Here is an 18,372-nt window from a genome sequence, read left to right as displayed (position 1 = left end):
AGTGATCAATGAAAAATTGGCACAAACTGAAGCTGAAATCCTTCATAGAGATCCATGGAGAAGAAAGGAAGCCATGGGGAGTCCATTAGGATCTTGACTACAAGGAGCGAAGACCCAGTTAATTTATATGAAGGATTACAAGCCCTATGGAGGTTTTATTTCAATTAATCAATTGATTTCAAATTATTGGAACAAATGTTTCATTTGCAATTTAATCTCTACAAAATAATAGCTCGGTTAATTTATTTGTAATCAGAGTTTTTTTCTACATTCTCATTATATTTTGGATTAATGGTCTATCAAACTATTTGTGTGACAACTTTTTTTAATTGTTAGAACATTTATTTATATCAACTCACATATTCAATTCTTGCATACTATACTTTCGTATACCTCACGTTATATGTTAAAAAAATTCACGGGGACGAACAATGTACAAGTAAAAATGAGGATGTTAAGATTTATAGTTGACAAACTTTTAAGTAAGGGTTAACATACACACAGTCTATGATTATCTAGAATTAAATTACATGTTTCAATTTAAATGGGGAGGAACATTTTATTTTAACATTTTAACAATGGCAATATAATGACACAAAACCTATCATTGATTACAATTATAAGATGACAAGAATAGGTTTAGGCTCACTCAAATATGGAACTAGGAAATTGGTGATTTTATGCCTATTGTGATTTTGGTGGAGGGATAGGAGGTCCTCTGCAATGAAATTCTAAAACTGTGTTGTTAGGACTTAGGAGCTGTACTAAGAAACCTTAATTATGCGTTTTTGGCTTTCATTATGCTTTCAATTGATTCATTGTATCCACAATTTGTGAAGAAAGATCCATTTGTTGAAAACAAACATATATACATTTTAAAAATGTTGGAACATATTACTGTAGCTAACTTTCAGTGGTAGAAGAAGAATATTTTTAATCTTCTCTGTATAAAATTCAAGGGCATGTAATCTGATCCATTTTTGTGAGGCTCATCTTGGGAATAGTTCATACCACAACTAAGGGCATGTTTGAATAAGAATCTAAAAAGGGTTACAAACTTATGGTTTGGTCTCTTACTTTTGTTTCTTTTAATAACACTTCGACAGATCTTCATATTGATTAGTTGGACATGAATTGGTATCAAATGTTGTTTCATATTGCTGACAGTGATGGACTTTTAATTTGCTATGTGTTTTAAGCTTTAATCGAATGAGAGATTTTAATTATAAGTATATGGTCATAAACAACTTATTATAAGATAAGCTTAAATAAGTTTTTCCAAACAGGGCTCAAAATGCTATCTTCTACTTCCTGGAATCGAATGCCAAAGCCTAGAGAATCATTTAAGTATCTAAAACATATGGAGTCAAGAAATTCTCAACATTTGGTATATAATTTATATTTCAGGTTGTCCCTACAGCATGGAAATCTGTTTTTACCACGGATGAGAAAGAACGTGAGAAGAATATTGAAGAATCCTCCGAGGCTCTGCAATTTCTTGAGCATGAGGTGAAGGACCATAAGTTCTTGGGGGGAGATGAGTTTGGGTTTGTGGACATTGCTGCGGTGTTCATAGCTTTTTGGATCCCTGTGATCCAAGAAGTAATAGGATTGCAGTTGTTCACAGCTGAAAATTTTCCCAAGCTCTACATATGGAGTCAAGAAATTCTCAACCACCCAGTCGTCAAAGAGTGCCTGCCTCCCAAAGAACCACTTTTTGCCATGTGCAAAGCTCACTATGAAAGCATTGTTGGTGTTGGGATTGATTGTCAAATCCCACATTGCCAAGTTTCTAAAATAAAAAAGGAGGTTAAAAATTAGTTATTGGAGAAGTCTCACATCGCTTATTGTGGTGAAGCAAGGGGGAAGACCAAGGCTATATATTGGACCTAGGTTCTTTATTTTTAGATGCACCGGTCAGTAGCACTTTAAGCTTATATCTGACTTAGTTTAATATTTACTTTGTGAGAGTGTGGTTGTACTGAGGCATTGGGGTGAGAGTGAGAGCAGTCTAACGGTCGTGATTTTTTCTCCGGTTTTGGAGTTTCCACATAATTTTCTTGTGTTGTGATTGTGTTTTATTTTTCTTCAGCTGTGTTGTTTCCCAACAGTACCTCAAAATAGATCTGAATCTCAGCATTGAGCTGTTGCTGTTTGAATTTCATATCAAATTGATTGATATATGTAAACCTAGGATTTCTCCATGTGAAAAAATTCCTAGGATTGATGCTCATGTTATTTCAGTTAATAAAGAAAGTCTTATTTCCCATCATCTAAGATTTATTCCGGGACGCATCACTCACCATAAGAAAGACTTATTTTAGATTAAAAAATTACCTTTACCCCGGATCCTACAGTTACCCAAAACATCAATTAAAAATTATATTCCGCTTAACGATAGGCCGACCTACTTAACGTCAGCTTACCGTCGAGGCCGATGCTAAAATCATCGGTCAACTTAGTGCCTGCCCATCGTCAATTAGTGGCGATTCATATGGTCAACACTAATCTCACTGACTATAGCGTCGGTTATGAATCGAACTCACCTCATATGTCCATGAACGCCTGGCCAACGTTAACCTTCGACAGTTACGGATTGAACTCATCTTCATGTTTTGCTATATAACTCATAAGTTTAGTTTGGATCAGTTAATCACTCAAATAAATAAGCATCGATAGAGCAAATATTCTCATTTTCACGTGTACTCCCACTCATATTATTTACTAATAAAAATTTTTACATGTAAGTTCTCAATTATATAATCATACTTATTTCTTTCTTAAAACATTTAAAGCACCAGCGTATATAATTTCTTCAAAACGTTGTATAACACTAGAAACCTATTTTTCTTCTTGGTTTTAGTCACTTTTGAATTTCTAACATTGTCACAATAACCTTAATTATTTGAAAAATGTACATTTTAGCAGTTCTATCATTTTACAGGTTGAAATCAATTGGAGTGCAGATTGCAGAACTTGTATGGCCTCACCTCTATTAGAATTAGAGGAATTGTCAGCTGCATACATAAGTAGATTATCACAATATTATCTTAAACTGCTATATAAACAGATAAATAGTAGCAACATTTTATTTCTCTAAACAAATAAATAGAATAAGAGTTCTAGTTGAAGGAATTCTGCATTCTACAGAGACTTAAAAAAACTACTGAAATTTAAGTCTAATAAATTTACAAGTTTTTCGATGGCAAAACAATCCCCAAACGCCTAAAACAAAAGATGAAGAACCTATCTGCTTCCGCCACTCCTTTCCGGGCGACTTCAATTTTCTACACTTAGCAGAGTTTGGAACCTTTAATCTTTCTCTTTTTTTTCTCTTGCCTTTTCTATTAGCACCCCCAACCATTTGACAATTCAAATAGTAAATAATCTCTTCTCCATCCAGTTGATAATGTCCAAAGCAATCTCTTCGCGCTCAGGCTCAAACAGAAGATCGTGCAAGAAGCCATCATAGAGCTTTATGTCTTTGAACTCTGAAGCTGCCTTGTTGTACAGATCCTGCGAGGCCAGCGGATCAGTTACCTTATCAGCAGTTCCATGCAGAACAAAGAACGGCACCGTCACAGACTTGAAGTTTCGCATTAAGTACGATGATATCCGAAGTATTTCATGGCCAGTTCGGACCCTTATAGGCCCTGTGTAGACCAGAGGATCAGAATACTTCGCCAGCAATGCTGCAGGATCCCTCGAAACTGGAATGCCCCGTTTGTTTGCTCCTTTGAATTGGAACTTAGGAGCTACCAGCGAAAAAAATGGAGCAACAGCCTGCATCAACACATCACATAGATCCTTTTAAGTCAAGGATACAGAAAAAGTCACAAAGAGCAGTCCATAATTATAAAACATACTGCAGTGCAGCATTATAATCTTAAGAATATAGAAGTCAATGAGAGTATAGTAGTGACAGCTTGATGCTTGTACTGTTTCAACGGGTGCTCCCCCCTTTAAATAGAACCATGATCAATACTTAAATTCAAAGAAGAAAGGTAGGAATGTAGGATGCTGAATATAAGAACGATGGTTGCGCACCATGATCAAACAAGACCATAGGCTAAGGAAATAAGAGCAAGGTGAGAAATAATTCAAGACTCATTTTTATGCAGTTACTGATAATAAAGAGGTGAATCTAAAGTCTGGATGTATTAAATCTAATCTGGTATATATAATTCAAAAGTAAAATAACACCTACGATTGTGTTCAATCTGCTTCCAATTAATAAACATCAAGTGAGTCAAGGGTTACATCTTGTTAAAACTCATATCATACTACTGACTAAGGTTTGATTGGCACAGTAAGAGATTGATAGTAATAGTTGATAGCATTGTATGTTGCAGCATGTTTTTAAAAGCAAGCTTAAGAAGAAGTAGGAGCATGCAGAACATAGCTAGTAGAAACAAAATCAGAAACATTTCAATGTCAAACACCGTGCACAACCCAAAAGTGCAAAACTTACACCAACAATTGGATGAGCTGGCTTCACGCGCAAAGCTGGTGAAGTTAATATAATTCCTTCCACCATCACTTCAATATGAGGGTAGGAAGCCGCCTGCATAAAAATGTAGATATAAATTTAGAAACTCAAGAGAGAGAAAATTAATTATTCTGGAAGGTATACAGAGGATTTCAGCCCTTACTTTCAAAACCACAGCCCCACCAGTGGAGTGACCAAAGAGAAAGCACGGTACCCCAGGATTCTCAGATTTAATCTTCTCCAATAAAGCCCCCTGTTTAAATCATTGCCGTCAGAAATAAGTATGCAAAGTACACAGTTAAAATCACCAAAGGACATTTGATAATGAAATATATCTCCAAGGGAAATCAAGCAAAGACATAACACAAATATTTGAAATTGTTAATAATAAACGGTAATGGGTGGGAGTGACAAGAAATAACAGAACACAGATGAATACAAAACTAACCAAAGAGCATTGTCAAAATAACTTTGAGAAGCAAGAAAATATTCATTGCCTTATGCTATAAGAAGATGAGGTTAACATGTATCTTAACTTAACACATTAAATTTGTTTCTCTACTTCTGTCTCAATGTTTAAGTTGGTAGAATGATAGAAACCTGATTTTTTATTGATAGAAAACCCTAATTCCCAATTGGAAACTAGGGAGAGATACAAGAGAAAGGGATACCAAACACCCTTCCAAGCCTAAGAGAGAACCACTTCTCTCTCTAAACCCAATTCCTAACTGAATACCAAGATACCCCTAACTCTCTAATGTCTGTTATTTATAGGCTAACCAATAACATTCTAACTAACTCACTAAGTATAACTAACTAACTAACTAACCCCTAACCTTGAGTTCCTATCATAGAAACTCCAATGAAGGCCAAGATTTTTTCCATTCTACATATAAGAACCAATTTATACAACTAAAGAAAGTAGACATATACTTACTGTGTCTGCAACTACATGATCAAGGGAAGGAACATAACCGTGCAGTCCATCACTACCTCCATGACCTGTAACAATGAAGCAAACATCTTCAGACATTGACCATACAAATTACCACATAGAACAAGAATTTTGACATCTCTAATCTACAGAACATCCATTAGAGAAAAGGAAAACATCTTATATCAACGAGGAGCTCAAGGATCAAAGGGAAAGAAGCCTTAAATTACCTATCCAGTCCATTGCAAAAACACCAAAGTTGCATGATGTTAATTGCCTTGCAAAGTCCGCATATCTTCCACTGAAAAATGAGCAGAGTCAGAGATGGGAGGATAAGAATAAATCTTAGTCTTATCATCATAAGAAGCATACAAGACTAGTACCACAACGAGAAATAATCATTAAGCTTTAAAATTACAGAAAGCAAGAGTACCTGTGTTCATTAAGCCCATGAATGATGATCATAATGCCCCTGAAATAACAAAAGTGAAAGGAACTTAAGTCCAATGCTAAAGAAAGCAGCACAACAGCAGGGAGTAAAAAGCTATACACCTATACATGCTAATATGAAAAGAGGCAGGGAACCAAAATTGACGAAAGAAAAAGGGCAGGCAAGAAACAAGAGCCTTCCATCCATTCACAAAACAATATCAAATAAACTTTCTCTTGTGAAGACAACTAGTATAATTTTGTGAAGCTTTAGCCTGTGTTGAATGTCAAGTTATGCAATGGTAAACCAGCCAGTTAGTCACCCATATTGCACACAAATATGTGAAGAGACATGGAGAACAACATAATGCGAGAATACAGTTCACCCCATTTAGTAATTTTTTTCTACTTTCAAGTACAACAATTTCAACCACTTAAATTTTCTCTCTTTTTCATGTCTCCTTCCAAATTACTCTGCTTCACAGATAAAACTCAATTCTAGACACACCCAATTCAGCCAAATTCAGCTTCCAAGTTTCGACACAACCGGAACAACCTAAAAACTAAAGCAACCCCAAAAAAAGAAACCAGTAAACTCGTTTACAAAACAGTCCTATTCAATCAAGCAAACAATGAACAAAAACTATTGCTAACATAACAGTGGTTTCTCAGAATCTCAACTCATTAACCAACAGGTACCCTGAATCACCATGACCATACATATCAACAGTTCAACACGATCATCAAAAAGAGAAATGCACACGTTTCACAACAGAATTAACAAGGCTCACAATTCTCCACGTCATTCACAAAAAACGGAAAACAAAGAAGAAACGTGAAGCAAATTGAAACGTAACCTTACTTGAGACTACCAGACACCGGAAACCACGATCGGCAGAACAGAGCGTTGTTTCTAACCCCATAGAAGATACAAGTGGTCCAACGGCAGCAACCATCATCATCGCTTCCCATCCCAACGTCCTGAGCCAACGCCCTTCTCCGGAACGTGTCCTCCTCTTCACGAATCAACCACCGCCGCTTCAAATGCTTCCGGGGAGAGGAAAGGCGAGGGAGGAGGAACAAGAGGAAGGAGAGGAAGTAGGTGTAGACGAAGATGAGGGAGGCTCGGAGAGATTTCAGAATCGGAATGATGCGGTTGCTGGCGCCGGAGGTTAGTGGCTCCATCTCCGTCGTCTCGACGGCAGCCATCGCGGCGGAGACGGAGGCGGAGGAGAAGAGAAATGGAAATTGGGGGAAAGAGGAAAATAAATAATTGAAAATTGAAAATGAAAATTCAGAATCGCGTTTTGTCACAGCTGTGTTGCGTTTTATTTATATCTATACTGTAGTGAATGTGAGCCGTTGGATTGGGATTGGACGGTTGAGATTTGGTGATGAAGTTGCTGTCTGGTTTGGACGCAAAGATACAGTAACACGGTGTTCGAACGGTCGTTGATTTCTGTGACAGCCTAACTCGTCGTGTTGTGAGCTGACTGGGTGAACTGAACACGTGGCGGTCTTTGGTTTGTGGTAATGGCGGGGAAAAACTCGTGGTGGGAAATCTTATCATTTCTCTTCTTTTTTTTCATCTATTTTTGCCGCGTTATTTAGTTGTAATAAATCATACTATGGATATGGATGGTTAGTTCTTTGGTTTTTTAAATTATTATCATCACTTACTATAAAGAAATTGAAATTATTTAATGTGTTCATATAACCTGCCTGTAGGAAACGGGTTCAAATGTTGGAAATATATAATACTGACAGACATTTGGACTCCATAAATATATATTTCAAAATTTCAATCATTAGGTAATATGTATAGAACATGATTTGTTGTCCGAAGACTAAGATTAGTCACATAGCTAGTGTGAATGTGTGATACTTTATGAAACTAAGATGTGCAACAACTTTTCTTTTATTTATCTGTATTTACCCAGTCAAATAGTCAATACTATTGGCTACTTAAAACCCTATAGATTCTCGTTAGTTGTTGGGTTAGTAATCTGACTAATTCTACTTTAAAAAAAAAGTAATCTGACTAATTCCTCTAAATTGAATTCCATGCACCTATTTTGTAGGTTTTTTTTTACGTTACCTATTTTGTAGTAGTAGTAATTTATAATGAATAGTTATTTTAATATTACATAATGTGTAATTTTGATTCGAGTTTTTAAGTTAAGTAAATTTTATTACTCCCTCTGTTCCTATATATAAGTCACAAATAACTAATTCTCTTAGATTAAGAAAAGTAGTTACTAGTAATAAATTTGTAAAAAAAATGATTTACTTTCCTAGATTACCCTTATTTACTTTCCTATGATTTTCTCTCTCCAAGTTAATACTTCTAAAGTTTATCATCTCTTTCATATTAAATATGAGGGTGAACTTGGAAAAAATTATTTAATGCTTCCTAGATATTAGAAAGTGACTTATATTTTGTAACAAATTTTTTTCAAAAAATGTGCCCTTATAATAGGGAACGGAGGGAGTATTTTTAAAGTAGTTATTATCAATGCACTCGATAACAAAATTGTTAAATAATTTCAGGAAGCATTACAAAAAGTCAAAAAGTGTTGGCGGAGATTTCCATACTCATAAATTGGGGCCACGACGTTTATGGTTGGGGGAACCATAAAGATATTCGGATTGGATGATAAGAACTAAACTTGAGCGTTTTCGTGCGTGGCTTGAGTTCATCTTCATTCTTCAGCAATAAGCAATAGGGTAGGTACACATTTTAGGATTCTGATTCATTCACACTTTTTTTCTTCTATCCATTTTCATCATCTTTCTTTATTTATCTTTCTCTTCTTTTTCTATCATATTATTTATCATATCTTATATTTCTCACTCATTTCTCTCTTATTCTCTTAGATGGATGTGTTTTCAAGTGTGAGCAAACACTTATTAAACTTTTTATAAGATCACATACACAACATTATTTACATAAATTTTACTACAAGAATACTCATTCTGTTTCTATTCCGTTACGGGCCTCGAGTAGGCCGAGCAAGTTCATTCCACACTAGATGTTAGGGTTGCGCCGCCTTTTCACTGGTCTGGCCCATGGTGAGAACGGGTAGATGGACTAGGGAGAACTTGCCTCTTGACCGGATGGGGGACCCAAACCCAATATCATGTAAATCAGCTCAGAAGGAAGATAGTAAAGCATGAGGAGGGCGTCGAGACTCATCCTCTCCTTGATCTCTAGGTCTAGTCAAATAGATAGGTTATTATTTTTTTACAGTCAAGATTGGTTATTATTAATCCTAATTAAAATCCATTGATTTCCCCCCTCTAAACAAGTGAAGTGTAGTTATACTGAAATAACCAACTTAGTTTTTTTGTATCAGTTTATCTAGAGTTGAGGGCTCACCAACTAATATGATAGGGTCTTCATTGTACTATATATGCTCAATTTTTTCTACTAAATACATCATTAAGGTTTTTGTGTTCTTAGTCGACCTAATTTCTAAAGTTCATTTAGGAACAATTCATAATTACACATTTCATTTCAAAATAATTATACACAAAGAGAAGAAAACACATTTTAAGAAATACAATTAATATTATCAATTTTTTAAAACATGTTATATATGTTTTCATGTGTCACAATTTGAAGTGCACTTTTATCTCTCCTCATTTATTCACAAAATAAATATCTTCTCCTTTTTTCTTCTCATAGAGGTATTATATAAAAAATATCAATTAATGTTCCATTGAATTTTAAGTAAACTTATCATGAAACAATTTTTTTTGAAGTAGACAATTATTTTAAAACATAAGGAGTATAAAATCATCTTCACATGATTACGCTTAATTATTGGTAAAAATGTCATGAAAAATTATCATTTATATAAAGATATTAAATAATTTATGCAATTTTCAACATTATTTATCTTTAGTTAAAGAATTGGGTAGCGCATAATACAATTAGTAATAAATTAATAATAATCAAAATTTAGAATTATAAAAGTTACAAATAAACAAAGATATAAGGAAATGTGTAATTTTTTTTTTAAGATAGGTGTCCTCCTTCGAAGACGATCTTGTTCGAGCGGGGAACACTCACATTATAGTAAGGCTAGAGTAATTTTTCGTTTGAGAATTAGTAATATGATATTTTATATAAAGCTACATCAAGTACGCTCTAAATGGTCTTATATAATGTAAATGGAGGAAGTATTTGTTGAGATGAAAAAATCATTTCATCAACTTTACAATTACATTAGCTTATTCTATATTAAGCGTCAATCAATGTTTATTTAGAGGTAAATATGTTAGAGATTAATTTCTATGCGATGACGGTGTAAATATTTTTACACAATCATTCAATTACATCATTCTATTTCCTATTTTAAATATTATTAAATTTAAAATTAATTATAAGCTATCAAAATGGAGAAATTTTTTTTTTTAAATGCAAAATGGAGAGACGTAATTGCATGATTATGTAAAACTTTTTTTTTACAGTTTTGTAAAATTTATTTATACTGTGAATGCATGGAAATTAATCTCAATATTATAAAAATGATAGCATAAATTTGAATCATTGAAAAGATAATTATTAGAAGAATATCTGTCTGATGACATCAATAAAAACGAAAACTATTTTGAGCATTATATTTGTTATCGTTATAAACTATAAATTTGATTTAAAATATTTCATTCAAGTAAGTTTAATGAGTAACAGAATTGTGGCCTCGTAGTCGTGGGGTAATATTATTATTTAAATGGGTTGCAATTTCTCTTGGTGTGGGAAATGGTGCACTTAGGCAAACAAGATCTGAACAATATCAAAACTTCCAAATAGAGGGGACCTTGACTTTAACAAAACGGAAAATACGACACCGTAGAAAAGGACAAAGGCGCGTGCCTCATTTTTCAATATCAAAGCTTCCAAATGATGACAGAAAAATGTACTATATTTTTGGTCAATGGTTTTGAATTTATAGAAAAAACAAAGCCACATACATAAAGGCCCACCCTGACCCACATCTGTGAGAAACAAATAAACACTCAAACGTCTCGTTCTGCAGCCTGGTGTGTGGTGCGAATTGGAATTAGTCATAAAAAACAGAAACTTGGGCTACGGCCCATTTCAAAAATACTCTTTTTTTTCTTTCCTCATTGGCCCACTAAAGGAGGATGCCATAACACAATCTTGTCTAAACAAATTCTATTGTAGAAAAAACTCTTACATATTTTCACATTGCCAATTGCCAAACACAATACATTCTCTTCTTGCGGATAGAAAAATTATACATGAATAGAGAAATAAGAAAAAAAAGTGAGCGAGTCAATCAAACTATTTTATTTTAAAATAGAAACTTGAATGTATTCTGGATGTAACATAATACATGTAGCAGTAGCATATTGCTACCTTTTTCTTAATAAAGTTATCCATTGGCAAATTGGCATTGCGAGATTCAGCTCATAAAGTAATTTAAATCCAACAACTTGTTAATCAAACAGCTTCTTCAGTTACTTTTCAGCTTTATATAGCTGTCCAGATATCTCTAAAGTTTGGTATATGGTAGCACAACTTGTTCTGCATACATGCACCACTTCTGATTCTGAATCTTCACGAGTTAGAGCTAGAGATAAAAGATTAAAATTACTTCCACATGTCTTGGCAAATAGGAAATAGCTAGTATTTCTTTATGGCAAGTTAATTTGCAAGCATATATATCAACAAAATCTTGCTACATGGCTAGTGGACTAATTAAATACTATTGACACAACACTTTATATGTGCAAATATAACCTTACCTAGTCTGTAAAGGCCTTCTATATACTTCGTCATTAATTGTCAATCAATTGGTAGCACTAAAAAATATAATCCAATTTCACTACTTTTTGTTATTGCTCAGCCACACCTCAAGTATATATTGGAACCATTTTTGCAAGAACTAATAAGTACTATATATCATTCAAATCTGCCGGCATCAAAATATGAATAAACATGGTGCAACTGAAGAGGTTGAAGAAGCTGAATGCCAATGCTGTGGGCTGAAGGAAGAGTGTAGCAGAGTTTACATATCAGAGATTCAAGAATGTTATTGTGGGAAGTGGGTATGCGGGCTTTGTTCTGATGCTGTTAAAGAAAGAGTGGGGCAAACTCCAAACATAGGAATGCAAGATGCTTTGAACTCTCTCAGGGATTTCTGCCAAAAATTTAGTGCCACCACTAGACTTAACCCCAAGCTCTCATTAACTCTGTCTATGAGGAAAATAGCCAAAAGAAGTTTAGAGAATAGAAAATCTAAGGGAGCCAACAGACATATGTGTTAGCGATAGTTTTAATATCCACAGACATTTGCGGCAGTATAAAACAGCTACTAACGTATAATGCATATGTCGGAACGATGTTCACAATTGTTTGTATGTTCACACAACAGTACTCTCATTAGTTTGCATTAGCAGAATGCATATAGGCAAGTGCTGATAACTGCTTACAGATAAATGCTCTCATACAAAATTTACTGTTTTCTCCAACCTTTTGTTCTTTTAATTGATTTCAATGTTGGTTGGAAGAGATACTAATTCACTGTTTGATGATATAGGCTAAGGGAGATATAAAAAAACCACTTGCAAGGACCCAAGAAGAGTTAGGCCCATGCCAGTCCCATTATCAATGAAACTTGTTTCTTCGAAAAAAAACATGTAAAATATGATCTAGGCGTTGAAGAGAAGAAAATAGAGATTAAAATTGAATCAAGGGAAATCACTTGAAATTGAAAATTAAAACAAAGACTACTAACAGTAACAACAAGAAGAAAATTTTCATAAAAAAAAAAAAAACAAGAAAAATATTATACTCTCATGTCACTAAATGAGGTATGTGATTCAATCCTTAAAATTAAAAGGTGATCCATTTGATCCTGAGGTTTGACGTCGGATTCATCCCATGTCATCGTCTTCACTATCACTATGAGAGGTTTGATCAGCGCGCTCTTTAGTGTCAGTATCGGATTAAGAAGGCAAACAGTCGTAACAACAGTAAGTCACCATTTCTTTTTGGCGCTTGACCCATTCAAGCTTTTCTCGAACAGACTAAACATGTGGAGTTCCTCTTCTTTGGAAGAGTGATTTTTGTCAAATTTCTTGCTCCAGCTTTCGAAACGTTGTCTGACTTCAACTTCAGCAAAGAAGCCCTCATGTTTGTCTCCTACATCATTCTTTGCAACTACAACAAAAATTAGGAAGAGAGCAAGTACTCTAAAAGAAAAGAAAAAAATTTCTTAGTTACAGTGACGTCCAATTACATTATGTCACATAGGACTAAGTGGTTACAAATCTTTTCAATTTTAATTAATAAATTACTGATGTGGCGGAAATCAATTAGGTGCATGTGTAAAACAAGTTCATATATACTGTTAGTGTACATCCCATTTTCTCAAAATTAAATCACCAAAAGTGATCATTTGAACCCTTATATCGATAGGTCATTTTTAGGAGTCACATTATTGGAGACTTCTGCTCTCCACCAAATTTAAGTGAATTATGACAACAATTTAACAATAAAAAACATAAATAATGGTAAGCTGAGTCAACCCTAGTACTTCCATAATTCCTCCATTACACATAATGATAAAATGTTCGGACTTAAAAAGGCTTTTTTTCTCTTATCAACTATCGTTAGAACATTTTCGCAAACCTGCATACATCTATGTCTTTGTATTGGGTTGTTATAGCATGCTGCTATGGCAAACCTTTAGCAGAGAGCAGAGCTAAGCTAGTATAAGGGAGCCTGAGGAAGTTAAAAATATGGATTAGTAAGACTAGATCAAAATCATCTTAATTTATTTGATCCAATGTTTGTTTTTCATGTTGATGTATTTTCAGATCTTCTCCAGCTTATAAATTCCAATAGGAGTCTCCATATGGGTTTCATGTGCATGATTAACAAAGGTATTGATTTAAACACCTTTAAGAAGGAACCTATGTTTTTTACAACATGACTGGGGTCAACACCATGTGATGCTCAATTTGGTTCATCCCTCCACTACTAATCCATCTTAATGAGTTAGTCACCATCGTAGTGGACCTTCAATTAGTTCAATATTTAAATGTTTTAATTTCCTTTATCATATTTTTTAAAAAAATTGTCTGTAAGGTTTATTTCAACTTATTCTCTTTGAAAGTGCATTAAAACTTTTTTAACCTTATAATAGTACTTAATCTAACAAAGATTTATTAAAGTTTTAGCTAAGTGATTGAACTGGACCACTAAATCAGAACATGAAACCCTACAAATTTTAAAGAGATTCAGCCCCCCATCAAAGTGAAATGGATTGGCTCCACGCCATGCTTATCTCACACTTTATTTCAATAAAACAAAATTTGTGTAAATTTATTATGGAGGTCATTAATATTATATACACACGACTGAAAAATGTGTCAAGCTAAGCAATATAAGTACAAAACTAAAGCACTAACCAAGATGCTCTGTGCTTTACAGAGTATTGGCACAAATCCACTTTTCCACATAACTATGTATAAAATCGACCAGATATTGAAACATCAACTGATCGTGTATATGTGTTTATTCACAAGGGATCTTCTACCTAGTCAAATTCATTTAATATAGAAAATTAGAAACATCACAACCTATCATTTTACAAGAATTATATATGAAGTAATATTTTAACATGTTTCTTAACACACATTTCAAAATATTATTGAACCACCTAATTAAGTTAGAGTGATTTTACTTAATATTTACTTTACCTGGTTATGATGAATATTTTTTTATTTGTAGCAGATGCTGTTACCTGTTCGAGAAATGATTGCTTAGGGTGATTTACATAAGTCATTTTAACAATTGATTTTTCTTTTGCTTTTCCATTGTTCTCCCAACCATTTGACCGACTGTTGAACCTGAAGTTGAAGAAAGATGGTGAATGAGTGTAAGCAGATGCCACACTCTTCAAGCAAATAGTAGGAAAGTTGAGATTCCTATGTAAATATGTAATAGCAGGACTGGTATATGCTATGCAGTAGGTGTGATTGGCCGATTTTTGACTAATCCTAAAAAGTCACATGACAACAGCTAGAGTCTTGAAGTACTTGCAAGACACTTTGAAATTTTTTTTATAGGTAAATATTAGTTGTTAGTAAATTAGTACTCTCTTAGGGTTCGAACTCTGGACTTTTTACCTTTCATCCCACCCAACCTTCATGTCTCCTAGCTTTTTGATGAAAGGATATTTAATGAAGAGATTTTCCTCCACTAACTACTATCAAATCCCTTTCAAGACTCAATCGTAGTATAGTATCGGGTTTTGTCGTCTCCACAGGAATTGTGTTGCTACGTATTAATCTCATTAGCTTGACATTTTTTGAACAATTTAACCATGATATGTGTTTTATTTAGATTTAAATAAGGGAAAAGAAAAATAAAGCGATAAAAGAAGTTCACGGAGGTAAACAAAGAAGAAAATGTATTTGGAAAATGAGTTCACTTGATTTACAACTTATTCTCAACCAATATATTTTTATAAGATGAAATTAACATTTAAGATGTCGATAAGAGTTATTCACCCACTAATTTCTTAGATAAGCGAATCTACCCATTAAGAACCTAGCCTTAATCTCTTAAGCCCTAGTGATCATAAAAGGAGCATTATAACACATACCTACTCGATAAGACATTCCCAAGCTCTGTTCCTAACCCAAGAAGTTCATGTCCTAGTGGATAGAATCTCTGACTGTCACTCAAGAAATCCTAATAGTTCCTACTAGATAATCCTATCCTAGAGAGGTGAGTATCCCGACTTGTCACTCGGTATAGATCTATTTTTCAACTCATGATATTCATACCTAAGAGTTAATGTATCCTATTGTCACCTAGAAAACCTTAACCCTACCTAAGACATGTCTTTCTTAAGATGTCTGATACAAGGGTGGTTTCTCTCATTAACTAAATTCACACCAACTTCTCAATTGTCATGCAAATCCTAAAAAGTATCATATTGGTAAAAGATACATGAACGCGCAAAGAGAATTAATAACCTAAGACATATGAATTTTTCCCCTTTCTATGAACTAAGTCTACATTAACTCATATCAATTTCTCAATCTATTTATGAATTAATATAGACTCTTTAAATCACCAATTAACCAATTGAAGCATTAAATATAGAGAGAAACACCAAATAATGAAAATCTATAATTATAATTGCATAATAGTATATTGAATAAGAGACAAATCAAGTGTTCTATCATCCCAAATACTAAAAGAGAGTCAACACAAAAATAGGTAAAGAGAAAAGCAAAACCCAAAATAGAACGAAGTCATGGACATCCGGAGAAGCTGTCACCTCCTACATGGCCCTGACACCGGCCCTCAAGGGCCTAGCCTTCCTCTCCACCAAGAAATTATCTCCAAGTCTCCCAAAGGTGTTTATTAGGTTTTGGAAAAAAGAAAAGATGAAAAGAACTCCAAAAAAAATAGGTTAAAAACTGATTTTATAGTGCTTTCTCGTTATGTTCCGTGCAGGACCTATCGCAGCGGTTTAATTTTCGCTACGTTAAACAGCAGGTGAAATCGGGTGCTATTGCAGCGGTTTCGTCCGTTGGGAAAGATGCCAGGTACGAATTTCTCCTTATTTCTTGGATTTTTTCTATTTTTCTCCAAATCATCTCCTAAAATAAAGCAAATAAAAATATATAAGAGATAAAAATAAGATAACACCTTAAAAGTAAACTTATCTCATCCTAAATTAAAGTAAATAAATCCTAATAATATCTAGAAAATAATATAAAACATAGAAAAATACTAAAACTAAATAAAAATATTAAAATGCATGAAATAAGCCTAAAGTGTCCTATAATGACTGAAATATCCTAAAAAATATATTAAAATGTATGCAAATAAACTAGGAAAATAGTCTTAAATCCCGGGTCATCACTTTTACCACTTGAGCTAACATTCGGGGACAAGACACTTTAGACTGTGATGTGTTGTTCCCAATTAGCTTGCAAGGTGAGTAACTTGAGCTGTTAGGATATTTAGATTTTGATTATGGTAGAGATCTAGATGAGAGGAAATGTACCTCTGATTCTGTGTTTAAATTTATTAGAGAACAAATCTCTTATTAGTGTTCAGAGAAGCAATCTGTAATAGCATTTTCATGTTGTGATGCTGAATACATAGTTGGTTCTTATGCAACTTGTTAGGTGTTCCGGTATGGAACCAACAGACTTAGGCTAACTAGTTTGAGAGCAAGCGAAAGTAATTAACAAGATAAGTAAAAATGCGTGAAATGATAGGTCCCCCACCGCTTGGGTGGTGCCTGTTATTTATAGCTTGGGTTTTGGTCCGGACGAACCATGGGTTACCCAGCCCATTTAATACATAATTTTGGTCAGCCCAATTATTAATAAAGTTGGTGCGCCCATATCATACCATTAGGCTATATGACTTGATGAATTACTGAAAGTGTCTTAGGTTGAAGTGAGAAAGCCACTAAGATTGTTGGTTGATAGCATTTCAGTCATCAACTTGGCAAAGAATCTAGTGTCACACAGAAGGAGCAAGCATATTGAAGTCAGATTTCACTTCTTGAAAACGAAAAGCTTGAGTTGGTTTATTGTTTAACTAAAGCATTGAGAGTTGATATGTTTGTGAAGTTAAGAAAAGAGTTAGGTGTTGTATCCCAAGTATGTGAATTAGAGGGAGTGTTGTTAATCATTCAAATGTTAGTAGATAGTCAGTTGGAATAGTTATTGACAATTGTTTTGGTTAGTTGTGTGTTTGTTTAGTTAGTAGTTGGTTTCACCCTTTTATAAAAGGTTAAGTGTCGAATTAGTTTTTTCAATCAATGAGATAATACTTCATTCTATCAATTTCTCTTTAATGTTGTTCTCTAAAAAAACACTCTTCTTCGAACACTATTTTGTACTGAGTTACATGTTTTTACTCACTGTTAGCTCGAAATTCGAAGTGAGTCATCGACATGTTACAACCTAGGCCAGTGAAATACTACTAAGATCGACTTAAAGGAGAATGGAATTACTTGAGCTTCATCTGTAGTCGATGGAACCCATATTTATCAACCTGGTCAGAACTTGGTTTTTGTTGATTATGGGAGCGGGAATCGACCCGATCTTGGTAACTGCCAACCACGATCCAGAGTAGTGTAAAGTCTAAGAAATGGGGAGCAGTTATGAAGCATGGAGATCAAGCACTAAGCAAAGCGGTTGTGAGTTATCAGAACGTGGGGCAACATTGAAAGTGGATGCAAGTGATGAAAGATTTTTTACCACTCTACGTTTGAATCTTTCAAGACTCAATTGTTGTATAGTAAAGGGTTTTGTTGTATCCACAGGGAGATGTAATACTTATTTCGTTCAATAGCTAACAAACTCAAATGATGGTTAACAAAGAGATTGATTATTCCTTTAAGAACATTAAAACATAAATAAAGAAGATAAAAGAGTTGGATTTGTAAGGCCTGGATTTTAGGGCAATCATTTAATTAATTAAATATATTTATATTTATTCGAAATA

The 18,372-nt window shown here is 34.0% G+C and overlaps 2 protein-coding genes across 2 annotated transcripts; one reads left to right on the top strand and one right to left on the bottom strand.

The window, feature by feature from the left end:
• The first annotated feature begins 624 nt into the window (after positions 1–624).
• On the top strand, positions 625–2,143 carry LOC130711090 (probable glutathione S-transferase). The gene is made up of 3 exons (XM_057560551.1): positions 625–672; positions 1,408–1,788; positions 2,093–2,143. Exons 1-3 carry the CDS (start codon positions 625–627, stop codon positions 2,141–2,143), a joined length of 480 nt encoding a protein of 159 aa, XP_057416534.1.
• A 920-nt stretch (positions 2,144–3,063) lies between these two features.
• LOC130727610 (uncharacterized) lies at positions 3,064–7,170 on the bottom strand. The gene is made up of 7 exons (XM_057578790.1): positions 6,715–7,170; positions 5,857–5,895; positions 5,654–5,724; positions 5,427–5,491; positions 4,653–4,742; positions 4,472–4,564; positions 3,064–3,783 (listed from the first exon to the last, which is right to left on the bottom strand). Exons 1-7 carry the CDS (start codon positions 7,059–7,061, stop codon positions 3,373–3,375), a joined length of 1,116 nt encoding a protein of 371 aa, XP_057434773.1. The 5' UTR covers positions 7,062–7,170; the 3' UTR covers positions 3,064–3,372.
• Positions 7,171–18,372: the final 11,202 nt, after the last annotated feature.

The sequence above is a fragment of the Lotus japonicus genome, chromosome 1, assembly GCF_012489685.1.
Source record: "Lotus japonicus ecotype B-129 chromosome 1, LjGifu_v1.2".
In the NCBI taxonomy this organism is placed as follows: domain Eukaryota; kingdom Viridiplantae; phylum Streptophyta; class Magnoliopsida; order Fabales; family Fabaceae; genus Lotus; species Lotus japonicus.
The sequence above is the reverse complement of the archived record's forward strand: the minus strand, read 5'-3'. Positions and strand labels throughout refer to the sequence as shown.